General features: G+C 31.7%; 2 protein-coding genes across 2 annotated transcripts; one reads left to right on the forward strand and one right to left on the reverse strand.

The window, feature by feature from the left end:
- Positions 1-797: 797 nt before the first annotated feature.
- LOC124365874 (COMM domain-containing protein 10-like) lies at positions 798-10079 on the reverse strand. The gene is made up of 4 exons (XM_046821972.1): positions 9845-10079; positions 6317-6524; positions 3168-3326; positions 798-1599 (listed from the first exon to the last, which is right to left on the reverse strand). Exons 1-4 carry the CDS (start codon positions 9877-9879, stop codon positions 1396-1398), a joined length of 606 nt encoding a protein of 201 aa, XP_046677928.1. The 5' UTR covers positions 9880-10079; the 3' UTR covers positions 798-1395.
- A 762-nt stretch (positions 10080-10841) lies between these two features.
- LOC124365875 (protein kish-A) lies at positions 10842-21688 on the forward strand. The gene is made up of 3 exons (XM_046821973.1): positions 10842-11036; positions 18212-18321; positions 21504-21688. Exons 1-3 carry the CDS (start codon positions 11034-11036, stop codon positions 21607-21609), a joined length of 219 nt encoding a protein of 72 aa, XP_046677929.1. The 5' UTR covers positions 10842-11033; the 3' UTR covers positions 21610-21688.
- The last annotated feature ends 1587 nt before the right edge of the window (positions 21689-23275 follow it).

The raw sequence follows: 23275 nt of genomic DNA on the forward strand, positions 1-23275 counted from the left end.
ATGGCTCCATTCGCCTACACATACGTTTTTGATAAGCAGTTTTTTAAGTGAGTGTCAAGGACCACTGATCAAGGAGCTGCCATGGCGTAGCGGTGACTCATACTTAAGGGATAAATTCCAGAAATAATAAAAAAAATTATGATTGAACTAGTCAACTGGTTTTAAAAGTGAAAAATCCAAAATTCATAAAACATTATGGCCCATAAAATGACTACCTGAAGATACTGATTTCCAAATTTAAATAAAAGTTATGAACAGTTTGTAATCTTTTTATTATAATTAAAATAATTGCTCTGCTTCTATACATCAAATTATATAATTATTGTCTAGTTTACTAATCAGTTTCAGATTTATAATTGGTTGAAAATTAAGGGAAAAACAGAATAATAAATTTGGTTTGTTTTGGTGCTGCTCTGTGGGGTTTAGTTAGGAACTAATCTTGGCACGTTTAGCCTTAACATTATAAATTTTGGTAGATCAGTCAGGGTGCTTTACAGTACACTATTCTATAATGAACAAGATATAATAAATGAAAAGCTCAAGTTTATATTTGTCAGGTTACAATAATTATTAATAACAATGACATCTATTGATATTTATAACCATTTCTTTAATTATAGATTCACTTTGTTACACCCTCCATGGCTCTACACCACAAATTCTTTAAGACAAATATTTTTTTGTTATTGTAAATTACCAACCAAAAGATATTCTTACTATAAAATTATCTCCTCCAGTATCGCCAACAGTAATGAGGTAGGATTAGGGGTTAGGACTTACAGGTTTGAGAAAACTAATTGATTTTTAATAATAATATATTTAAAGATATTTTACAACAAAAGATGAATATCACTTCTCCCTAGAAAAGATATTATAAAATAATAAGATTATGTTGCTTAGCTTACGTAGCCAATAAACCTTGACATTTATTTTTTTTAATCCAAGAAAAAGTATTTTTACAACATTTTTTTTTATACTAAACACGTTTTATATTATGATAAAAATTACAGAATAATGTAATATAACTTTTATAGAATAATGCTTTACCCGAAAAATTACTGCTTTAAAAATATTGTTCGTTCATTTACTTTATTTGTATCTATTAATTATACTTGTATCATGGAAAAAGAGAGCTCCGAAACGTATAAAATTGTAAAAGTTCATAAAGCGAATTCTAATTTAAAATCTAAATTAAATTATATTATTTCCTCACAATAATACCAAAATAATTTTTACACAGAGAAGATAATCCAACCAGTTTTCTTTATTTCTAACGGGTATTAAATACCTCAAAATTTAATAACAATACTATGTATGCAATACACACATAAAGACAACATTAAAAAAGAATAATAACAAAGTGAAAACAATGTCCACTGTTTTAACGTTGCTCTGTCATCGCAAGTTGTCTAGGCTGGACTGGATGGTCTCCAAGGTCTCATAAAATCTCTGCAACTGTGATTGGTCCAAGTCAAGTCTAAGGTTTCCCTTGCCACTATCAGACTGTCTCAACTTTAGTTCCACTACGGCACGAGGTTCCAGCAGCAGCCCTGTATCACTTGATACCGCCGTGTTCAGCAACCAACTCACCCCCTCCACCTGCATTAAAAATCGTAACTTAGTCTTAACTCATAGTATACTCTTGCGCAAATGTCCTTTGTCACTATTAGACTGCACTTAATTGTGCACCTGATGGGACAATGAGACTACCACTTCACCTATTTATATTTTTATTCTCTGATGTCGAAATGATGTAAAGGTTCGTTTTAAGTTTCTTCATCACCGACTTTCTTTGGATCTCTTCAGACAAACAACTCCAGAAGTCAAGTCTGAGACAGCATCTGATACCAAACGCCGCAATAAAAAGGAAGGTGAACTTGAGCCAAATCCATCATTCGAAAAAATCAACCCTTCCTACCATAGCTACATTATGTGTAGAAAACTCAGTTGCTACATCGTGTTTAGAGATCTTGTCAGAGACATCATAGTGCACCTGATGAGACAATGAGACTGCCTCTAAACCTATTTATAGGTGTCTCTGATGTCAGAATGATGTAAAGGTTTGTTTTGAGCTTCTTCGTCACCAACTTACTCTGGATTTTTTCAGACGAACACGGCTCCAGATTCCAGGATTCAAGTCTGAGACAGCATCAGATACCAGACGCTGCATTAAGAGGAAGGTGAACTGGAGCCAAATCCAACATTTAAACTATCAGACTATCGTAACTTTAGCTCCCCTACAGCATGAAATTCCATCAGCAGCCCGGTATTGTCAGATATACCACTGTATTTAGCAACCAATTTACCCAATCCACCTGATTCAAGGTATCGTCAGATATACCGCCATGTTTAGCAACCAACCACCTCCTCCACCTGTATTAAAAATCTTATCTTAGTCTTAACTAATAGTATACTATTGGGCAGATTTATCCACCACCTCGTAATGTGAGTAGCTTACACTAGACACAATAAGATGAATAGTGTGAGCTACAGGCACTGGATAAAAATGAAATTACAGCTGCTAATGCAGAGTGGGTATGGACTTAAATGTCCATCCAGCTGTTGCTTCAGCTGTGATTTAAAATTTTGTAATACTAGCTGTATCCACGCAGCTATGGCAGGAAGGGTTGATTAAATACGAATTTTAAGTTTAACTCCAGTTCATCTTCCTCTTAATCTCGAAAGAAGCTCAAAACGAATCTCCGCATCGTTTTGACATCAGACACATCCAGCCCTTGACTTGTTTTGGTTCCATAAAAGCACTAGTCCAGGTTGAGACAGCCAGCTTGGAATGGAATGGCATGTTTATGTATTTAGTGTGTGAGTTTGTGTGTATATTTACTTAGTTTCAATGTAAGCTAAAATAGTTCCAATTTGGGTTTTTGGTTGAATCACTTTAAGATTTTTTGTTGAAAAACCAACAACAACAAAACAGTTGGGTTTGAATTACACTTACAATCTTTCGACTGTGATCACAACGGAGATATTGAAGAAATTTAATGTTAGAAAATAATTTTTATGACAAATATAAAGGGCAAAAGTGAATTATTTCCTAGAATTGATTCCAGTTTCAAATAATGTCTAGGAATTGAATCTATCCAATACCTTACCTATCATCTTTACCTAAGAGACATAACTTAAGCCGATACTACGAGTCTTCCCATTACCTGTTTTGGATGGATGGATTTCTGTTTGATGGCTCCAACAATGTTCTTCGCTTGATTCGTCCATGTGGACACAAATGCGTCTACCTTGTCCTCGTTCAGTTTCCAGTGTTCAGACAACTGCTGCTGTAACACTGCTGGCTTGGTTACGTTGAACGCTGCCTGTGTATCAAACAAAAGGAAAACATCAGAAAATTATGGAATTAAAACCTCTTATTCAAATGGTAAAAAAAATTCACAGCAGCATATATTCTGTGGAGTCATTTTATGAATAATGCTGAAAGAGATTACACTGAAAATGGTAAATATTTATCTCTCATAAAATAAAGATGATTAATTAAAAAATTAGTAGCATTTGGTTCAGAAGATTTGGCAGTAAAAATATTAAACTATAAAGTAAATAAATAATCCACTAAACATGAATGGAACACCAAAAACTGATCAATGTACCGAATATACACAGTTAATCCTGTGCTTTCACTGTATTTATGTTTTTACTGCACAAATTAACCATGCCACAGTGATAAGACATGACATGCATTCTGGTTTAAACAGTATGTGTGGGATCACTGCCCAGGTAGTTTTATGTGTATAGACATAACAACTGTGTATTTATCAATATCATGTGCAATATTTCTGGTCCTTTTGGTGATCACATGACATAACTAGTAAGTTATTAATACATTATTTTAAAAAATGCAGGTACTGTCCGGATTTTTTTGACTAACCTATTACTTTGAGCTTTTAGAGGCCAGTATCTTCTCTTATCTTATCTTATCTTAGAGGCCTCAAAACAACCTGAAAACTTCAGAATTCATTCTTTACTGCTAGATATAAAAATAGTTTGTACATTTTTCATCCTATCAGAAAATTTAAAAAGTTTAGACCTGAAGTGACTTTTTAATTTCTCGATATATCTTTTTACAGTTTATAGCAAAAATTAATATACAACACACGTTATTTATCACATGAAATATATTTTTTTAAGAAAGTTGTATACATTTGCTAAATGAAACCAATAATACACTCTAAGTTTATCCGTATCATTTTTTAAAAGAACATTTGTTTTCAGAACAAATTATCTTATAATTTGTGTGACGGTTGTAAAGGAAACCAAATTGCTCACAATTATAGAATTTTTTCAATAATTTGATTATCAACATCATTTATATCACTCATGTTTTCTCTTACTTTTTTTGTTCAGGAGATAACACGTTTGGAAACATGCCCAAAAAGGATAAAATGTTTGTTATATTTAAAAATGTTGAATCCCATGGGAAATTCCTGGTTCAAAATCAATAAAATTAGTTCCGAGGCATTAGCATCCATAGTTGTCAGTACACATTGTTTCTCAAACACACTCAACATTATAAGTATTGTCATATGGTAGAAGTTAAGGGCATCCAATGAAAAATTAGTTTTCAATGATTATGCCACTTAAAAAAAAGTTATGCAACCCTTATACTGCCGGTTTTTACTACATCCTCTCCTTAAGCTCCCCCCTTGAACATCTCAAGGATTTCAGAGGGTTGTTTTATGAAAAATTTATGTTAATGATGGAACTATAAAGACATTTTTAATGCAACAAATGAACACGATTCTGGATACTTTGGTGTTATTCGGAGGCCACTCCGTCCCTATCTAATACTTGTTATTACGCAACATAAAGGTTTAGATTAGGTTGTCATAAATATGTTACCAGTAGTACCAAAATTAAAGTTAAACTTTACGAGTGCTCAAGTGATCTGAACTTGAATTTGGGTATTATTTCGAGGGATGTTTTTCTTCTTTCGCCAGAAGTGTGGAGAAGGCGCCACCAAAGCCTGCAATGATGACCAGGGGCATTTCGATTGGCACTTTTCCCACATCAGATCATGTTAGACTAACTGGCACTTGATCTACAGTCAGGAAAGTACTGACTGGAAACTCCCCTGACACAGTGCGAGCTTTGGTGGTACCCCACCTCACACTACTAGTGAAAAAAGAAAAACATCCCTCAAGGTAGTACCCAAATTCAAGCTCATCATATCAACACTTGTAATTGTTAACTTAAATATTGTCTATTTATATAATCTGTATTTACCTCCTTAAATAACCTAATAACAAATCAATAGGAACAGACTGACCTTCAGATAATACCAAAGTACTCAGTTCTGCTAGTAAGCGAATAGGAAGGAAGGAAGTCTCTTACTGTTTTTGTGGAACGTTTACTAATTGTAAAGGAATTTGTGGGAACTGAAATCAATGACTAGAACTTCTAAGGTCGTGCATTCGTTGTTCAGTTGAGATAAGTTTTGTTATTAGTCACAGCTGTTTAAAATACATTTGCTGGTGACACAAAAAACCACTTATTTCAACAACTCCACACGGAATGTTAGGTATTTAAGGGAGTATTTTGTAATGAAGACCACAGAAAAATGCTTGACAATGAGGACATTTTTAGTATGCACATGAAAGACAACTGAAGAGAGTGACATGTTCTGTTTGCACAAAAGTTTCCTTACGTTCCATTTTATTACAAATATTTAATGTTCTTAAATTATATTTCATGAAAACAAGTAATTTAATTTTAAACATTAAATTAATTTTAAATTGTTCAATGTACTCTGAATTATTAACTTAACTCATATAAATTTCTTTAAAAAATCACATTGTTGTCTTCAGCCGTTTTTGTTGGGCCTGATTACGAAATTGCTAAAAATTTCAACTTTAAATGCACATAAATTCTTGTGGAGTGGTCAAAACATTATGTACTGTCATCAGGGATATTATTTTAAAGAGAAATTATTTTTTTTTTTTTAATTACCCAACTAAATCCTGATTGGACAACCTGTCTATTTTGCAAACAAACTGAGAAAAGCATTCAACCAATTGACAATCAAAACAGTGACTACTCCATCTGTCATTAAAAATATACCAATGGGTCAATTCCAAAATAAAATGAATGAATATGTACATGTTTTAACATAATTTATTAAATATTTACAAATTCTTCAGAATTATTTTTATAACGTAAAATTATATCTTTGGTTCATTTATATGAACAAAATTGTTCCAGTATGTTTAAATAAAATCACTTGAACATAAACTTTTCATGAGAAGAAAGACAAATTTGCTGATTTAATAAGGCAAATTATTAGCCTATGTCTTACCTGTTTCAATATCAATGTTGAACAATCTAACATCAACTGTAGCTCTGATTGGCTGATAGAAAGGGTTGTAGACAATCTTTCCACCTCTTCAGTAGAAAATGGCTTCAAGTCATCTGATTTGGTTTGGATACATTGAGCAACTCTATTCAGTACCAGAGGGAATTTCTGAGAATCTACAGTGTTGATAACATCTATCCCTAATTGTAGTCTGGAAATGAGAACATAATAATTGTTTATTAAAAATATATGAGATTATTTTTAATTAAGAACATTTTAAACTTTTAAACTGCTGGATTAAATCTTTAAAAGAAATTTGGTATATGCTCTTCGTTCTTATATGATGTAAATAATATCAGCTGTTACGCTTGTTGACCCGGGTCAACAACCGACAATAACAGATTGACCGGCTACTGAAAATTGCGAACGAAACTTCTAAAAGAAACTTGGAACGAAAAATTATTACTTGATTGTCTACACTATATGTAACTTTCAAGTTGATTGGACGTTGTTAAGTTCTTTTTTTGCATATTAACTGCCATTACACATACTACTGACAGAGTACTAAAAATTGAGGTCAACTGGTTTTTGTCAGTTATTGACCCGGATAGCCACTTAACTTTGTCTGATTTACTTCAAATTTACAGGCAGTATAGAAAATATTGTAGTACTTATTCATTCAAAGTTTGGCTGCAGTATAATAAGCAGCCACCAACACAATCGAACCATGATTATCAATTGTAAATATCAATACAATAGAATACATACAACATTTGACCTATTGATATTTATAATTAATCATTGCCAGCTGTTTTAATTTAGTTTAAGCATTGAGTGCGCTACTGATATCGGCAATGAACATGCCATTATTGTCTCAAAATGTATTTTTAAACAGTAAACAATTTTTTAAATGGTTAAACAAGATAATGACCTTGCTTCTTTAATTTAAAGTATCCTGTTTGTAGTGAGGAGATGAAAACTAGAATTAAAGATGGATATCAAACAGTGTTTCGCTGCAAGAAAAGTCAGAACAACGTTTCAATAAACGCACTAGAGAAGACTTTTTCGACATTCTACAATTTGTATTATGAATATACCGAAAATCATGTACTGTTTTAGTTGAAATCAAATAAACTATGACTTGAATTAATTAATGTTGTTTTTAAGGCATCAGTACCTGCAGAAATACCATTTAAGATTGGCTAAAGTAATCGTAAGTAAGTACTATGTTGCTCAGAGTTTTATTTTATGTATTCTGGAAGAAGTACATTTATTTTGTACATAAAAGTATAGCTTTACTATAATATTTTAAAATCCTAAAACATAATTCAGCTTGACATTATCACTCAAAATTATTTCAAAGTAAAATCGTGTTTGGCAGCAAGAACAATGTTGTACGTCTGTTCCTTGTTTCATATTTATTCTTGAAAATAGTAAAAGGTAAATAAATGTTATTGTTTTGTTTTTAACATTTTATAAATACAGATAGTTTTTTATTATCATTAATATATTTATTTTTAAGACTTAAAACCCACAGATCTATATTGCTATTTGAAATAGGTACCAATTACGTAATTTGGTCTGACATTTTGATTTCAGTGTTTTTAGATGGTCATGAAGATCAATGATTCAAATAACTTTATTGTGTTGATGGCCATTTATTATAATGCAGCCAAAAGTTTCATGAGATATCTCAATTTTTTTAAGCTGATTAACAATCGGTCCTCATCAGTTTTCAACCTGAATAGAGATCTACAAGTACAATGGGCAGTAATATTCATAAAAATGCTCTTAGCAATGTGCGATCGATTTCAAATTTATTGATGGTGTAGGCAACCTGGTAATATTTCTTGATTCAAAGATAACTTTCATTAAGATATTTCAATAATTAGTATAAGGCCAACAGATACCCGGTTAGTTGTTGAACCGGGTTAACATGCTCAACAGCCAGTAATATGTACAATTAGGCACTTAACTTTGTCCGATTGACATCAACTTTACAGATAGTATATAGAAAGTCTTATTATACTTCTTTGTTTGGGTATAGTACAATAAGTGGACCCAGTTTGGTACTTTGGGATTATACCGACCACACCCAGACATGAATCGTTATTTCACATTTCGTTTCTACTGATTACTAGATTAGCGTAGAACAATATTTCGTCAATATAAAACAGGAATTGTCTTATCGCAAACCCCTCCCCATCCTCAGACAGAGGTCAAAGTCGAGCGTCTAGTAGATAACGTGATTGCAGAGTCTCGCCGCCCGTTCAGCTGGTGCATCGCTTTGTTGTACTTCCGTGTTTTACCTCTACATTTCTCCAAACACAAAAATTCAACAAAAACAAACATTTACCAAACTAAACTCTTTATTTAAAAAACACTCAAAACTTGTTTTTATTCTTGATCACATTCCGCCACCCAAAATGCGAGTGCCTCCGGCCATCAGCGCGGGCTTCGACAGCACCTTCGGTGCTGCCCCGCGCTGATGTCGACGAAAGAAAAACATCCCTCGAGATAGTACCTATCAGTAAAATATCAAATTCTAGAGGGGCTAATCAGAAATATAAATTGAATTGTAATGGAAAGGTAATTATGTACCGTGCAAATCACGTGATGCCGCGCGGCCTGCCGTAATCAGGATTCTCGAGAAAGATAAGATAACAGCGACAACAATACCGATCACAATACCTGGAAATGCTTGTAAGTTTGTAATTTTGTAATTGAAGAGTTGTTTTTTCGTTCTATCATGTTTGTTTCTATAAATTTCTATTTTTGTGTTCTTCATACTGGTGTGGTCGGTATAATCCCAAAGTACCCCCAGTTTTTTTATATTAATATTATCAAATGATATTTAATTATTATACTCATTGATGTAATCAACCAATAGTAATTAATTTGAACTAAATAATCTGCATCAACTGTATACGCATTTTCATATTATAAACACAATTTGTTCTATAAGTAACTATAGTTAACTTTAGAAACTAAATAACTAAACAAAATAACACAATAAGATGATTTACTGTGTCTTTCTCAGTTTTTGTATTGTTTTTGCGTTTTTTTTATTATTTAAATGTAATTTTTCCTATCACCTGTCTTAGTTTTATCGTTTTGGCCCATTTATTATTTATGACATTACGTAATTATTTAAAATATTTCTATTAATTTGAAACATGAAACTTTAATGTAGTATTTCAGATACGTTGATATCGATTGCTAGTTCTGTTATACAATAATATATATAAAAAAGTATCGATGATTGTAATAAGCAATATAAAAACCTGTCCGCTTATCATACTCTACCCCTTTGTTCTATGTTTCATTGAGATTCTCAATTTTTGTACCCTTCAACAGGTTATTATCAGTTGTTGACCTCTTGAAATCTGCCCTTACTGTAATCGTCTAATGTACAGGGTCATCTGATTACTTGCCATAAAAATATATAACTAATATTTGAGACAAAAATAATTCAACATTTTATTTGGCTATTTTTTACTGTTATAGAGTCAATTAATTAGAATAGTTTACCCGGGAGTGATAGACGAACCAAATAGAGATGACATTGTGGAACTTGTCTAAACCATACACATTAACCAAAAAACAGATAATTCCTAGTATTTAGTCTTATCGTGAGCTGTTATAACCAATTTCTTCATAAATAAACTGGACAAACCGCTTTAAAAATAAATCATATACCCTACTACACAGCACACATATAATACAGGTTAGTTTTTATTAGTAAACAAACACTTAAAAGATAGTTTTTTTCACTGTCAGATACTGAAGTTGGCAGACGATGTTTTTGCTGACAGGTCAATAGAGATAGATACTGGTATTGTGTTGTGATCTCGCAGGTTTCGGGGTATCGCAATAAGGTGCTACGATTATTTTTCATTATGCTGGTGCTGTTAATTTATGTCGTGTTTTTTACTTTACAATACTAATTACCTGTATCATGATGCTTTTTTCTTGCTGAACGGCCTATCTTCCTGTATTTGAACGACCTATCTTTCGATATCTAAACGATGAATGATGGTGGAAAAAACGTGCCCACTAAAACAAGAACCCGTACTTCTTAAAATTGCCCAAATAAATTAATCTTTGAAATCGGAGTGTTATTAGGTAAACGCAGATGCTTAAAAACTTCCTCGTGATAGTACATACCAGATAATAGAACTGATATAGTATCTTACCACGAATGATTGGTGTATTAAAGATGGTGATATAGAGGTAAAAATTGAAATGCCATTCTTCGTATTTGGTATTTAATAGACAGTGGAAAACTAAAAAGTGAGTCTTCATAATTATTGTTCATAGTATATGGATTTAATTTTAAAACGATTATTTAAAATTAGAATGAAAGATATTTTAATGTTATTTTTTAGAATCAACATTTGAAATTGACAAACTTTAGGGAAATATGCTGAATGTCAGAGTATACATACGTCCATGTTTGATAAAATTATAATTTGAGAATTTCAAGACTACATGAGTGTACCCACAGCCTGGATTTTTCCCAACATAACGCAACTCATCAGAGACGGAGATGAGAGATTAGACAAAATTAAACTAACCTCAAATTATTTATTTTTGTTGATGTTCAGTGTTTGGTGATATTTTATTTATATGAAGGGGATATAATATAAATAATTAAGTGATTTTGGGTCTTTGAACTTTAGTATTAGTGTTTTATTATTGTAAAGTTTAAAATACAATAATGGTAAGATTTTACTTATAGAATAACATCATTCCACGTCAACCGAAACATTTCTCCCACCACATCAAATTTGTATGAAACTGCATGTTTGTTTTATATGTAGAGATAAGTAACACCTGGAATTCGGAATTTTAGCTCATTTAGTTTTTGAGTTGTGGCACATAGTTTCTTAGTTTTCAAATTTCCCGGCTATGGATAATACCAAACCAGAACTTGTCATAGAAAAGAAAATAATTTCTTATTTACATATTTGACATCTTATCTTTACGACATTTTCAATGTAGGTCTTTTGACAAACATAAATTTGAAAAAAAGGTAGGATACGATAAGCGGACCCAGTTTTTTTAAATCGAAATTGGCAAACGATGTTACTTTAATCATAACCATCGATATAACCAATCGTTACTGATTAGTTATTTTGAACAATTACGGTAACTTAACAGCTGTAAACACTTTCAAATAATACAAGCAATCATATTATATTTATATTTGCAATTACGTGTATATAACAATAATAATTATCATTATACATACACGTAATAATATATAATTACGTGTGTATAATTATAAACAATTCAATAATTATGACAAACAATATGAATCGTGACTCATAATTATTTATGAGTTTTCCTGTTTGATCGTTCTTATTCTGGTTCATTTATTATTTATGTAATTTCTTAATTACTTATGAGTATTCCTATATTCATATTTAAATTTAAAACATATGATTGTTATTTAGGACTATAGATACTTTTATATCAATTGATAGTCTGGGATTCAAGATGCGAATATTAGGTATCGATGGTTATATTCTTCGATATGAAAGACCGGGTCCGCTTATCGTACCCTACTCGAAAAAATATATATCATTAGTCTACGTCGGCTGCAGTATAATAAGCGGCCACAACACAATCAGATATTGATTAGGCTATTTAATGATATGGAATCATTGATAATCATGACTATCCAAAGGACAGAAAGCAAAATGTTAGACCAAATAGCGTAATATAGATATTTCAAAGAACAGTATGGTTTGGCTAGTTTTCAATCATTGAAATTAATGTATGGATATTAATATAATTACAAATTAATATATAAATACAACAATATATAAATGACGCTCTTAGCCGCAGAAACCAAGTGGATGCAGTTTACATAGACTTAAAACAAGGCTTTTGACAAAATAAGTCACCGGCACCTTCTTGCTAAGTTGGAGGGATACGGGGTCGTCGGGGTGATGCTGCGATGGTTCAAGAGCTACCTCTCTGATCGAAGATTGTTCGTCCGGTTTGCCAATCACCTATCTTGTTCCTTTGTTGCAAGCTCTGGAGTGCCCCAGGGTTCCCATCTGGGTCCTCTTCTCTTTTCGATATTCATAAATGACATGAAGGAAGTCATTGGTGTTCCCTTCCTGCTATTTGCTGATGACATTAAGCTTTTCATTGAGGTAACATCTATCCACGACTGCCAGGTTTTGCAGAGCGCCCTGGACAATGTCCTTAATTGGTGCACCTCCAACGAAATGTCTTTGAACCCTTTGAAGACCAAGCTTATCACCTATAGTAGGAGGACGACTGTTATAGTTGCTGAGTACTCCATGGACGGATCCCGGGTGGAGAGATGTGAGGTAATCAGGGACCTTGGCGTCTTAATCGACTCGTCATTCGAATTTGGCTCCCACATCAGCCACATTTGCTCCAGAGCCTCAAGGTCATTGGGTTTGATCATCCGGACAGTTAAACACGGGCTGAGTACCGGCACTGCTGCCCTTATGTTCAGGACACTTGCTCGCCCGCAGCTGGAGTATTGTTCTGTGGTTTGGTCCCCATACCAACATGGACATATCAAACAGCTCCAGTCAGTGCAGAGACGATTTGTGCGATTTCTGGGATGCCGTTCTGGGATGAGATACTTTGACGTCTCAGTGGACTAGCTATTTATTTCTAGCTATGTATACGTTTTAACGTTTTAGATATTTATTTTTGTTGATCATTTATATTTTTATATGCAAGTTAAAATTTATTCTAGTCGAGTTGCATTGTTGATACCGTTAAATGTTTTATATCTACATACTGTAGTAACTTAATAGCAACTGCATGTCTTCTTCAAACTTGCAAATTTGTATAATTTATAATTTAGTGTATTTATTAATTAATATTTATAGAAGTTTTGTCGTTTTGCTAACTTGTATTATGCATGTATTTATTGTAATCAATTGTAATAATGGCTGCTACCATTGGAAATAAATAAATAAATAAATAAAAAGGAATTAGTTAGTCAAGAAATTTTTGTTTTTAAAATTATCTGCATGATATTGGCTTTAGTAAAATAAACATTCTGTGTATTTTGTTTCTTCTATTTCATGCATTTCAAGTTTCAATATATTATTTACAAGTGATGTGAGGTTTTCTCAATTCCATTGAATTAGGTGGCGACAGTTATTTAAAGAAAGGTATAAACTAAATTTTGATACTTTGGAAGGTAAGTTCTTAAAAAGAAGCTGTTCTATAATAATTAATAATATGTTCACGCTTTTTACAGAAAAACATAATATTTAATAATAAGAAGCAATTCTACATATTTGTTACCGGTATATAAATTTAAATGTTCACTGAAAAGTGTTTTATGAATATAGAGTACTTTGGTTTTTAACCAGAGGCCAATATTTTTTGGAGGGTTTTTTCTTACCAGGGACCTGAAAAAGCTACATTATTTGAATGAATAGACTTTATTTGACTTACTGTGAAATTTACAGGTCATTATGACAATCAGTTCTTGCTTACTGCCTCCCAAAAGGCGATGTTGGCAAGAAGGAGACCTTTCTGTCCTTATCTATAATATTTTATTAGACTCTAAGTAGTTTTAGATTAGGTTATCATAAACATGTTAAACAGTAGTACCAAAGTTAAATATAACTTTTATGAGCACTCACATGACGTAAGTTTGAATTTGGGTACTATCTCAAGATTTTAAAAGACCAAAATCCCGCACTGATGACCAGGAGCATTTTTTTCCCATCTTCAGATGTGCCAGATTGTCTAACTTGATCTGATGTTGCAAAAATTAGACAATCTAGGACGTGATCTGAGGTCGGGAAAGTACCAATCGGAAATGCTCCTGGACATCCGTGCTCCGCACTTCTGGCGGAATATGGAAAACATCTCTAGATAATATGTAAATTCAAGCTCAGATCATATGAGAGCTCATTAACTATTTATATTTATTATACGTTTGTACAGTATGTATTTACCTAATTATGTAGCTTAGTAAAAAATAGTAGATGGAGACAGAGTGGCCTCCTTATCACCGACATTGCTTCCTTTTGGGAAGCAGAAAACAAGAACCGTTTATCATAATGGCATGTAATTTTTATAGTAAGTTAAATAACAGACTGTTCCTTCTAATAATGTAGAAAAACCCTTCCAAGAATAGTGAATAGTAGAATAGTTCGGATAATACCAAAGCACCACAAATACAACTATTAACAGTTTTCGTTTCATTGAATTGGTCAGGAACAAACATCAAAAATACTTTTGAAGTGTCCCATTATTCTGCGAGACAAAAATTGTAGAAAGAAAAGGGGTTTTGGCTGAACCTGAACCAAGGAAAGGAAAGAAACTCCATCCCAAGGTATATGAATTAGTTGTTAATTCTATCTGAATGATGAGCATGCAAGAGTTTGCACGGTATAAAAAATATTAGTAAGCTTAAGAAAAAAAAACATTATGAGAAGAAATGATTCATTTTAAATAATTTGAATGAAATATTTACAAACTTCCAAACAAGAATATCCAGAAATAAAGATAGGGTTTTCTAAGTTTTGTACTCTTTGTCCCAAATGCTACATTTTGGCTGGTGCTAGTGAAACTCACTCTGTCTGTACATGCACTATATATCAAAATGTTATACTGCAAATTATATCAGTTGACTTGTGAAAATTACTTCTTTATGACACAAAATGAGATCCAACCTGCAATTATAAACACGTGTATTGACCATGAGAAAATAGTATCATCCCATTGTATAATTTCCGGTCTTAAATCATGATGTTAGTGTGGTTTATAAAATTTAAAACACCCTGATACAATGTGTCAAGGATAATTTTTCCAACATCACAAATGGTTTATTATTACAATGACGGTATAGGACATAATACAAACTTTATGAACCTTTTACTTCAAATATAAAGACCAGTGGTCTTTCTTCACTACAAGCTATAACAAAACAAAATGCAACGATAATGGAAGAACTGTTAAGCGGTCAGCACGAAATGCAAGTCTTCAATGGCCTCTTGCAGATCGAATACTGGCGGCAACTACCTCTCCTCCATTTTGTGAATCCAAAAATCAATTTCCACTTCATTTCAAAATATTCAGTTGATCAAATTTTTTGCAAGGTTGAAAAATAAATGCTTTCAAGATCAATACTCTTTCAAGTAGAAGTTTCACAACTACATGCCCTTGGACCAATGTGGAATTGGAGGGTGAGTCAGTTGCGATGAGAAGCCAGGTTTAACTTACAACTTCAGGAATGGGTTACTTTAAGTGTAAAAGAAGATTTTTACCCCTATCGCTTCATCACTTGTACATGTGACTTCTGGTACTTTGGAATAATAACAAATGTTGTCAAAGAAGATGGAGATGCAACAGAAAAGTTTTTGAAGGAGAAGGACTATCCCCTTATATTTACTAGCCAAAACGATATTATGTATGAGACATGTCAATTCCACACATCTTTGCAGTGGTTGAACCTTCCACTCACTTCAACGGGAAGAACATATAAAATCTACACAGAGTGCACCAGATAAATAAAAAATGTGTTTTAAAACAAAAAAATTAGTTAAAAGCTTGTAAATATTTTAAGTACATTGAAATGGATCTAATGAAATATGTTTTGTGAGTGTAAGTACTTAATTGTTAGGTATAATTAATTTGTGCGTAAATATTAGTTAAGTTTATATATCGTAATACTAAACCTAATTGTCACAGAATAAATATTATTAATTATTTCAGAACAGTTTCATATTAAAACCCTATACTGGCCCAAATATTGAAATGTAGTTTATACTTTTCTTGAAATAGCTGTAGCCACCCATTGGAATTGGGAAAACTGCATAACACTTGTAAATAATATATTGAAACTTGCAATGCACTTTATAAATAGAAGGGACAAAATACACAGATGTTTAAACTAAAGTTATCATGCATATAACTTAGAAAACAATAATTTCTTGATTATCTCATTCTCTTTTTGATATATTGGATTTAACGTTAAACCATGTTCAAGGGTTTAAAACTAGAAAATACAATAAAAAATGTGATTTTTTAATAACATTTTTTGTTTAATGTAGACTAATGATGTATAGTTTTTTTTAAATTCCTTATAGAGTGTCAAATAAGCTATGGGAATTTCTTTTCTTTTCTATAACACGGTTTGTTTGTCATTATCCACGGCACCAAAATTTTGAAATATCAAAACTTAAAAGTGTCATTACTCAAAAAATTCAAATTTGGTGTTATTACTTATATAGAATATATTACTTATATTTGGTGTTATATCTTCATATAGAACAAATCTACACATTTTCAAAATAAATATGAAGTGGTGGGTGAAACATTATTTTTTTTGTAATTGAACTGACATAGAGTGACGCACTGCACCAGTAAGTTTAGATTACTATGATTCAATAACATCAACTGGCTGAAGGTTATTTTACGGGAATAACAAAAAATATATTAACTAATATATGAATAATATAAGGAATAGTTGTATAATGGAACTATCTATTTTGCAGATTATGACATAACTCTGCAGACTGGGTATTTAGATCATAATAATTTATTTATTTGTAATTAATTTACACATTGCAAAGCATCCGTCACTTTTATTCTAATTCTAAGTTAATTGTTAAAAGCACAGAAATATATTTAGCATAACATTTAAATATATATAACGTGACATATGAAGTTTAGATGTACACAACCAGTACAGGTTGTAGATTAGATACATAAAATATATTAATCAGATTTTGGTGAAACAATGTAAACATGTTTGTCATGATATAGATACAGAACAATATTGGGATAATGTTTAATTGAGCGAGCTATGTTTTCTGAAACGATCTAAAACTACTTTTAACAATTTCTTAAATTAGTTTAGGTCTAAACTTTCTTTTTCCAGAAAGAATTTCTAGGTTGTCACAAACCATACATTACACAATAATTATTAATGTTTTTGAATTTTAGATTATATTTTAATTTATTTATTGATATAGGAGATCGGGATGAATCAGGTTTCTGGGTGGGGAAGGACAACAAACTAAGGAGAGGTAGGTGTAAGAGAGTGGAATATCATTTACATGGGAATTTGAGTGGGAAGAATAGGTCTACCAATTGCATTTGAAGGTAATTAATGAATTTTTCGGTACGTGTTTTTGTTTGCGTCATTTTGGATACAGTTTTACCTTCATAGTGAACTTTATTCATTGTTTCTAACTCCATGGTGAAGTTTATTCATCGATCTTCCTTTGTTATTTTGGTTCTTTTTGCCAATGCACAACTTCTTTGGGCTTCTCGGTGTTGCTTTTCCTGATTGGTTTAATTTGGTTGCATAGTCGTTCAAAGAAACATACTTTCTTTCTCTTCTTTAAAGCTATTGAGTGATGTTTTTCTGTATATTCGATGTAAAAGTTAGTGCGAAAGTTTAGTTTGCTGACCAAAAGTTTGGAACTGGGTAAAGGAACTTTTTACATTTAATTTATCAAAATTTGGAGGTTTAAAACTATTGAAAAAAAAACTATTGAAACAACATTTCATAAACTTTTTGTAATAATTATTTCGTTGCTTCTAACGAATTCTTAAATATCAATTATATTTAATTCCTATAAGAATATCTCATTCACATTCAGTGCCAGCATGGTACTTTATTTTATTTCATTACGGCGGCTGTTAAAATTTTAAAAAGATTCTTTACTCTGTTATTTATGGACCTAGAGAGATAATTAAGTTAACATTTTGTAGATTCTTTGTAATAAACAATTTTTTGTTAAAATTTTGAATGGTTTTTAAGGTATTGAATACATGTAAATCTCATTAAAAAAAATAGTACTCGACAAAATTTACCTACTCTACTGACTGAGCGAAAAAGTACTATTTTTATGTTCATTGTTTTGCTTTCAGTCAGCCATATTCAATTTCCAAAGTCTACTGACTGTCATCCTGCTACTCATATGCACTTGTGCCTATATAAGGTCTATATTTCCAAGTTTGCTTGACAGAAACAAAGTTGGGTAAGTAGTCTGCCATATTGGTTATAGATAATTTTACACAATTTTATGTGTATGTTCAGCTTTTGTTGTTAAGAATATAATCATATCAGTGTGATTACTATAAAAAGTGATTTTTTAGAGTATGTAGAGATTGTGGAAAGGAAGATTTCTCTTAGTACACTTAATATAGGGTGAATTATGAAGTTATACAGAAACTGAGTGCTCATATTACATCTAAAAATAATGAAGAAAGTTTATATAAAAATGGGTTTGGAAATGTTAAATCATTAGCGAGTTAAGACTAGTGAAAGATTTTGCCCGGATTTCATCTCACTATGTAAAACAAGGTCTTCCTAAAATTCTTGTAAGTTACTCATAGATTAAGCTGCAAATTCATTTATTTGTTTCTAATGGTTGGTTTTTGACCTGATAAATTGAATAAAACAGGTCCCATGACTCTTAAGTTAAGTAGTTTTTGAGAAAACCTATGTCAAATGAAAACAAACATGTTTTTTCATTATTGGGCAACAATAGTTTTGCTATTTCACCAAGAAACAGATTAAAATGTTCAATAAAACTTGTAAAAAAAATTTTTGAACAAAACTGTAAGTTAAATAAAGTACATAGAAGGGAAATAGATGTTTGATTATTTTTTTTTTCTCATTACAGTACAACACGCCTTGTATTTCAGGAAGACCTCGTTTTACATGGTGATAACTTGCAATAGCCTTAACTAGCTAATGAATAAGCTGTTACGGCTAACGCACCCACAGTTTCAATGTAGATCCAATCGTCACACATACTGTTACTGCAGCAGCAGAAATTGGGGGGGGGAGGATTACCACAAATGTTTTAAAATGCTAGTCAATTAATGTTATGAAGAGCTCGGCTTTTTATCAATGCAAGAGAAAGGAGCATTTGTCGTTATCATTGTACCTGGTTTCTATTCTTTTTCATTATGAACTGTTTTGCACTCTATGTAAGTAAGCAAAAAATTCATTTTTATGTAGTTTTGTATTTTTTTATATAAATCTTTAAGCGGACGCGAAAATTCTCGGGCTACATGTTTATAACAAATTCTCAATTTCTTATAAAACGGAACATTAGGAATCCTAAATTTACCAGTGAAAAACTTTCACATCTATGGCCTCATCAACTCTAAAACATTTGCACTTGTGCACTTCAGAATCACCCTGTATAAAATTTCAATAACTATTGATGAACTAGAACTCACTCTGTATTTAAATAACTAAACTAATATAAATGTGATTTGTGATTTGTCAAACAATTTTAATATGTATTACATTTGTGTAGGTGGCAATAGCTTTGTTAATTTTAATAAATATTTTTTTTTAATTACTTGTTTCAAAAGACTCTAACATGTGTAGCCTTTAAAAATATAAATCATCTATTTAACCTCAGTTGTTACAATTTTAATAATTAATAATAATGTCATGATAATGCAATTAAAATTATTGCTAGATATTTTATGTCAACTATTAAGGAGCATATGCTGGGCAGCCACATCAAGAAGTAATGTAATTAATCAGACCATGTGTATTCATTGAGTTGATATGGTGATTGTTATCCCAATAAAAGTAATTTTTTCTCTTAAAAATTTTGTGGTAACAAAATGTATATTTGAAATCACTTTTGAGTCTGGGGGAGATAAATTTCATTCATTGTATTTTATGATTCATGGGCCCTAAAACTGTATTTGCAGATATGCCTTCTGCCAAAAATGAAAGAGTAGGGAATAACTCTTTAAAAGGGGTAAGCTGTTGTGTAAAATGTGAAATTTAAGAACTCAATAAGACAGATTCACCAACATTAATACTCTATCAAAAATAGGTACCATTTGAACAAATAAAAGTTTTTACTTCAATTAGATGCTATTATGGATGGAGTTAAATAAATTGCCCCTATTTGTTACCATTATTCTCTTGTTATTAAGATTTTTAAAGTGAGGTGACACTGAATTCTGTTCCTTTCTAAGTCTTTTTATGTACTCTTGCATACTTCCATGTTTTAGGTAGGAAAAAATTGTTTAATCAGCAATCCCATTGTGTGACATTTCATTTTAAATGTCTTAATAAAATAAGAAAAGTGGTGAAGGTTAGAAGTGAATATTAGAGTTTCATTCAACATAGTTTCCAATTCAAGTTAGAATTTACCTTTGGGTGGAATGGTCACCAATCGATTTTTTAGTGTCATGTGATATGTCTCATCAAAACGTAATTTGTGGTATTATCCAGTTAGGCTATCCTATTTAATGTTTTTGCGCTATCTCCCTCTTTTATGGAGGGAGTAAAACGGGTTAATTATTAAATATGCTTGAAACGTTATCAAGTAACATTTATTACAAATCCTAAGTAAACCCTCCTAACTGCTCAAATTTAAGATGATATAGGTGCAACTATTTAAATACAGTATATAATGGAAACATAATGTTACTGATTTTTTTGTATCATTAAACAATGGAAAATGTCTGGAAAGTCCTGATTCCTTCACAATTCTTTCATTGTCAAAAATAATCTCTAAACAAAGTGTATAATAGAGTTAGGTTTTAAAGTGTTTGGTCAAGTGCCCTTAAGGTAAACAAGAAGGAAGTACGTTAAACTTTTGTAATTGGCACACAGACTTTAAAATAAATAAAATCTGAATAGTTCCAATGTGAAGGCACTTACATACATTTACTTAACTATCAAGAATTTATATCTTGAAGGTTATGAAACAAAAAGATATAAGGAATTTGACGGGGGAGATTGATAATTATTGGCACCTCAAAACTGAGCACACAAGGCATTAGTTGGCATCATAATCAATGCCAAAAAGGATATACTGCTGTTAAATGCTTGAATGGTTTTTAAATACAAAGAAATGGTGTAAAACCAGGTATACAGATGGCTATCATACGTATCTTGATTTGTAGTAACCAAAGTATTCATCTTTAACCAGACCAGCTGATTGATTTTACTTAAAATTAGTTAAAGTAGTGGGGTTCATCTATAAATAATGTTGAACCCCAAAAACCTTCAAAGTCATTTTAAAGGCATGATTTTTCTGAAAATGTTTCAGATTTCCCAATACTATTCCTAGTCACCTTCAAATCATTTAATAACAGTTGGCTGATAAACAGATTGTTAAGGTTTAATTCCTTAGAAACAACTATACATTCTCATATTTCACATTTTTGTCAACAGTTTGCTTGGCACATTCTGGAAGTGTGCCAGAATTGGAGAGCGCAAGAGCCCTTACGTTGCTTTCTTCTGTGTGGTGATGGCAACTAGCATCCTGCTCAAATCATGATGTGTCCAATCAAGACTTCCTTTCCAATTTGTGTTTTCCTTTTGCTGTTATTTTGTAAATAAACATTTTTATATATAAACTTGTGCATTTAATAAGTTCTTTTGTTTTCCTTAAATTTTTAATTAATTTTCCTTGTTTGAAAGTTTTTAGAAACTAAAGTCTTCATCTTTAACCAGTCCAGTTTATAAAGCATGATTTGAAAGCATAACTGAACGATATACTGTAATTATGAACTATTATAGAAACATAATATTTTGGTGATTGGTATCTCCCCTCTTCTAACATAAAACACATAAAAAAGTGAACAATTAAAAAACAACGCAGTGAACACACCAAATCGGTGTTTATAACAAATGGATAGTTTAAAAACAGAAACATTTACCTGAAACCAAGCACCCACCCAAGTCAAGAGAAGTGCAAACGAGAAACCACACATAGATGTATTACTGATTCTTAATTCTAAGCAATCATCTTAACAATTTTTTACATATATTTATGCCATAAACTATTTTGTCTTAACGTTCATGCTAGACATGACAATTTAGAGTATTGAATCCTATACACATTTATGTAAACTATTAGAAAGATAATTTAAAATTAGTAGACTCCACACAATTTATGAACAATCTACTAGGTTGATCATTTTCATGACTTCAGCCTACATTTTGTAATTCCATTTAGTTTAAGAATATAGTTTGTTTCATAATAGGTGGTTCAAGACTAATGCTAAGAAATTTATAAGTATTGGCTCTATAACAAAAGAATAGACATTCTTTTATGCTATATGTCAAATCACCAGCAATCTGTTGCAGGTTTTGGAATTTCTGAATATGTTCCTACTTAAAAGATTGGGAGCTCATCAGTTCTCATACATGGTACAGGAATATAAAATCTGTCCACATGTGGTATAATTTTTTTTATAATTATAATTTTAATGTTGAAACATTCGCAAGTTGTCAGCGCACAAGCAGTAATCACATTTCATCGATTGGGAAATGCTTTTCTAAATATTATATTGTTGCTATAATGTGGGAGAATGTTCCAGATAGACAGGCTAACCTCCGATCTAAAGATAATCTGACCGAACACTGGAGATCCCTGACTGGATAACATAATAGTCGTATAGGGAAAGTTTTAGCTCCCAACTCATGCAAAGCATTGTAGGTGTAATCAATTAATTACACACAAATTGAGTGCCAGATCGTTTACCAAGGCCTTGGGAATTGTATACTGAATAGGGATCGCGTCGTCCTTAAAGTGAGGTGACATCTCCCTAGCCATTGCTTATTAAAAGTCCTTATATAAATTCATTTGCTAATACTGAAACACTCAAGTAATAGTAACCCTTTAAACGAAGAAAAAGTCCCATGAGGTTTGTTGAACCAGGATGCTAAGAACCATTGGTGTTCCGTAAATACATGTTCCCTCAAGATTTGCAGAACTTTGGACTCTGCAATTAGAGTAGGATCTCAAGTACCCCTTACATCATGACGTAAACTGAATTAAAATTATCCTCCATTGCTTTTTTCGCCAGTGTCTTTTTACACCCATGTTTATAGAATCATGCAGTTGGAGAATCATGCGTTTTTACTAATACACCATTCTAGAAACACACATCCTCAAAGTCCATCCATAGTTATATTCCCCTAATACTCCTTTACAAAAC

The sequence above is a fragment of the Homalodisca vitripennis genome, chromosome 7, assembly GCF_021130785.1.
Source record: "Homalodisca vitripennis isolate AUS2020 chromosome 7, UT_GWSS_2.1, whole genome shotgun sequence".
Taxonomy (NCBI): Eukaryota; Metazoa; Arthropoda; class Insecta; order Hemiptera; family Cicadellidae; genus Homalodisca; species Homalodisca vitripennis.

Excerpts from the sequence above, each read along its gene's own strand:
- LOC124365875 (XM_046821973.1), top strand. Across the intron at positions 18,322-21,503 it reads CTTGACAGAAACAAAGTTGG|TTTGCTTGGCACATTCTGGA; the intron begins GTAAGTAGTCTG and ends TTTTGTCAACAG.
- LOC124365874 (XM_046821972.1), bottom strand. The coding sequence starts at position 9,879 with ATGTCATCTCTATTTGGTTCGTCTATCACTCCCGG. Across the intron at positions 6,525-9,844 it reads GGTTCGTCTATCACTCCCGG|ACTACAATTAGGGATAGATG; the intron begins GTAAACTATTCT and ends TCTCATTTCCAG. Across the intron at positions 3,327-6,316 it reads CAACATTGATATTGAAACAG|GCAGCGTTCAACGTAACCAA; the intron begins GTAAGACATAGG and ends TTTGATACACAG.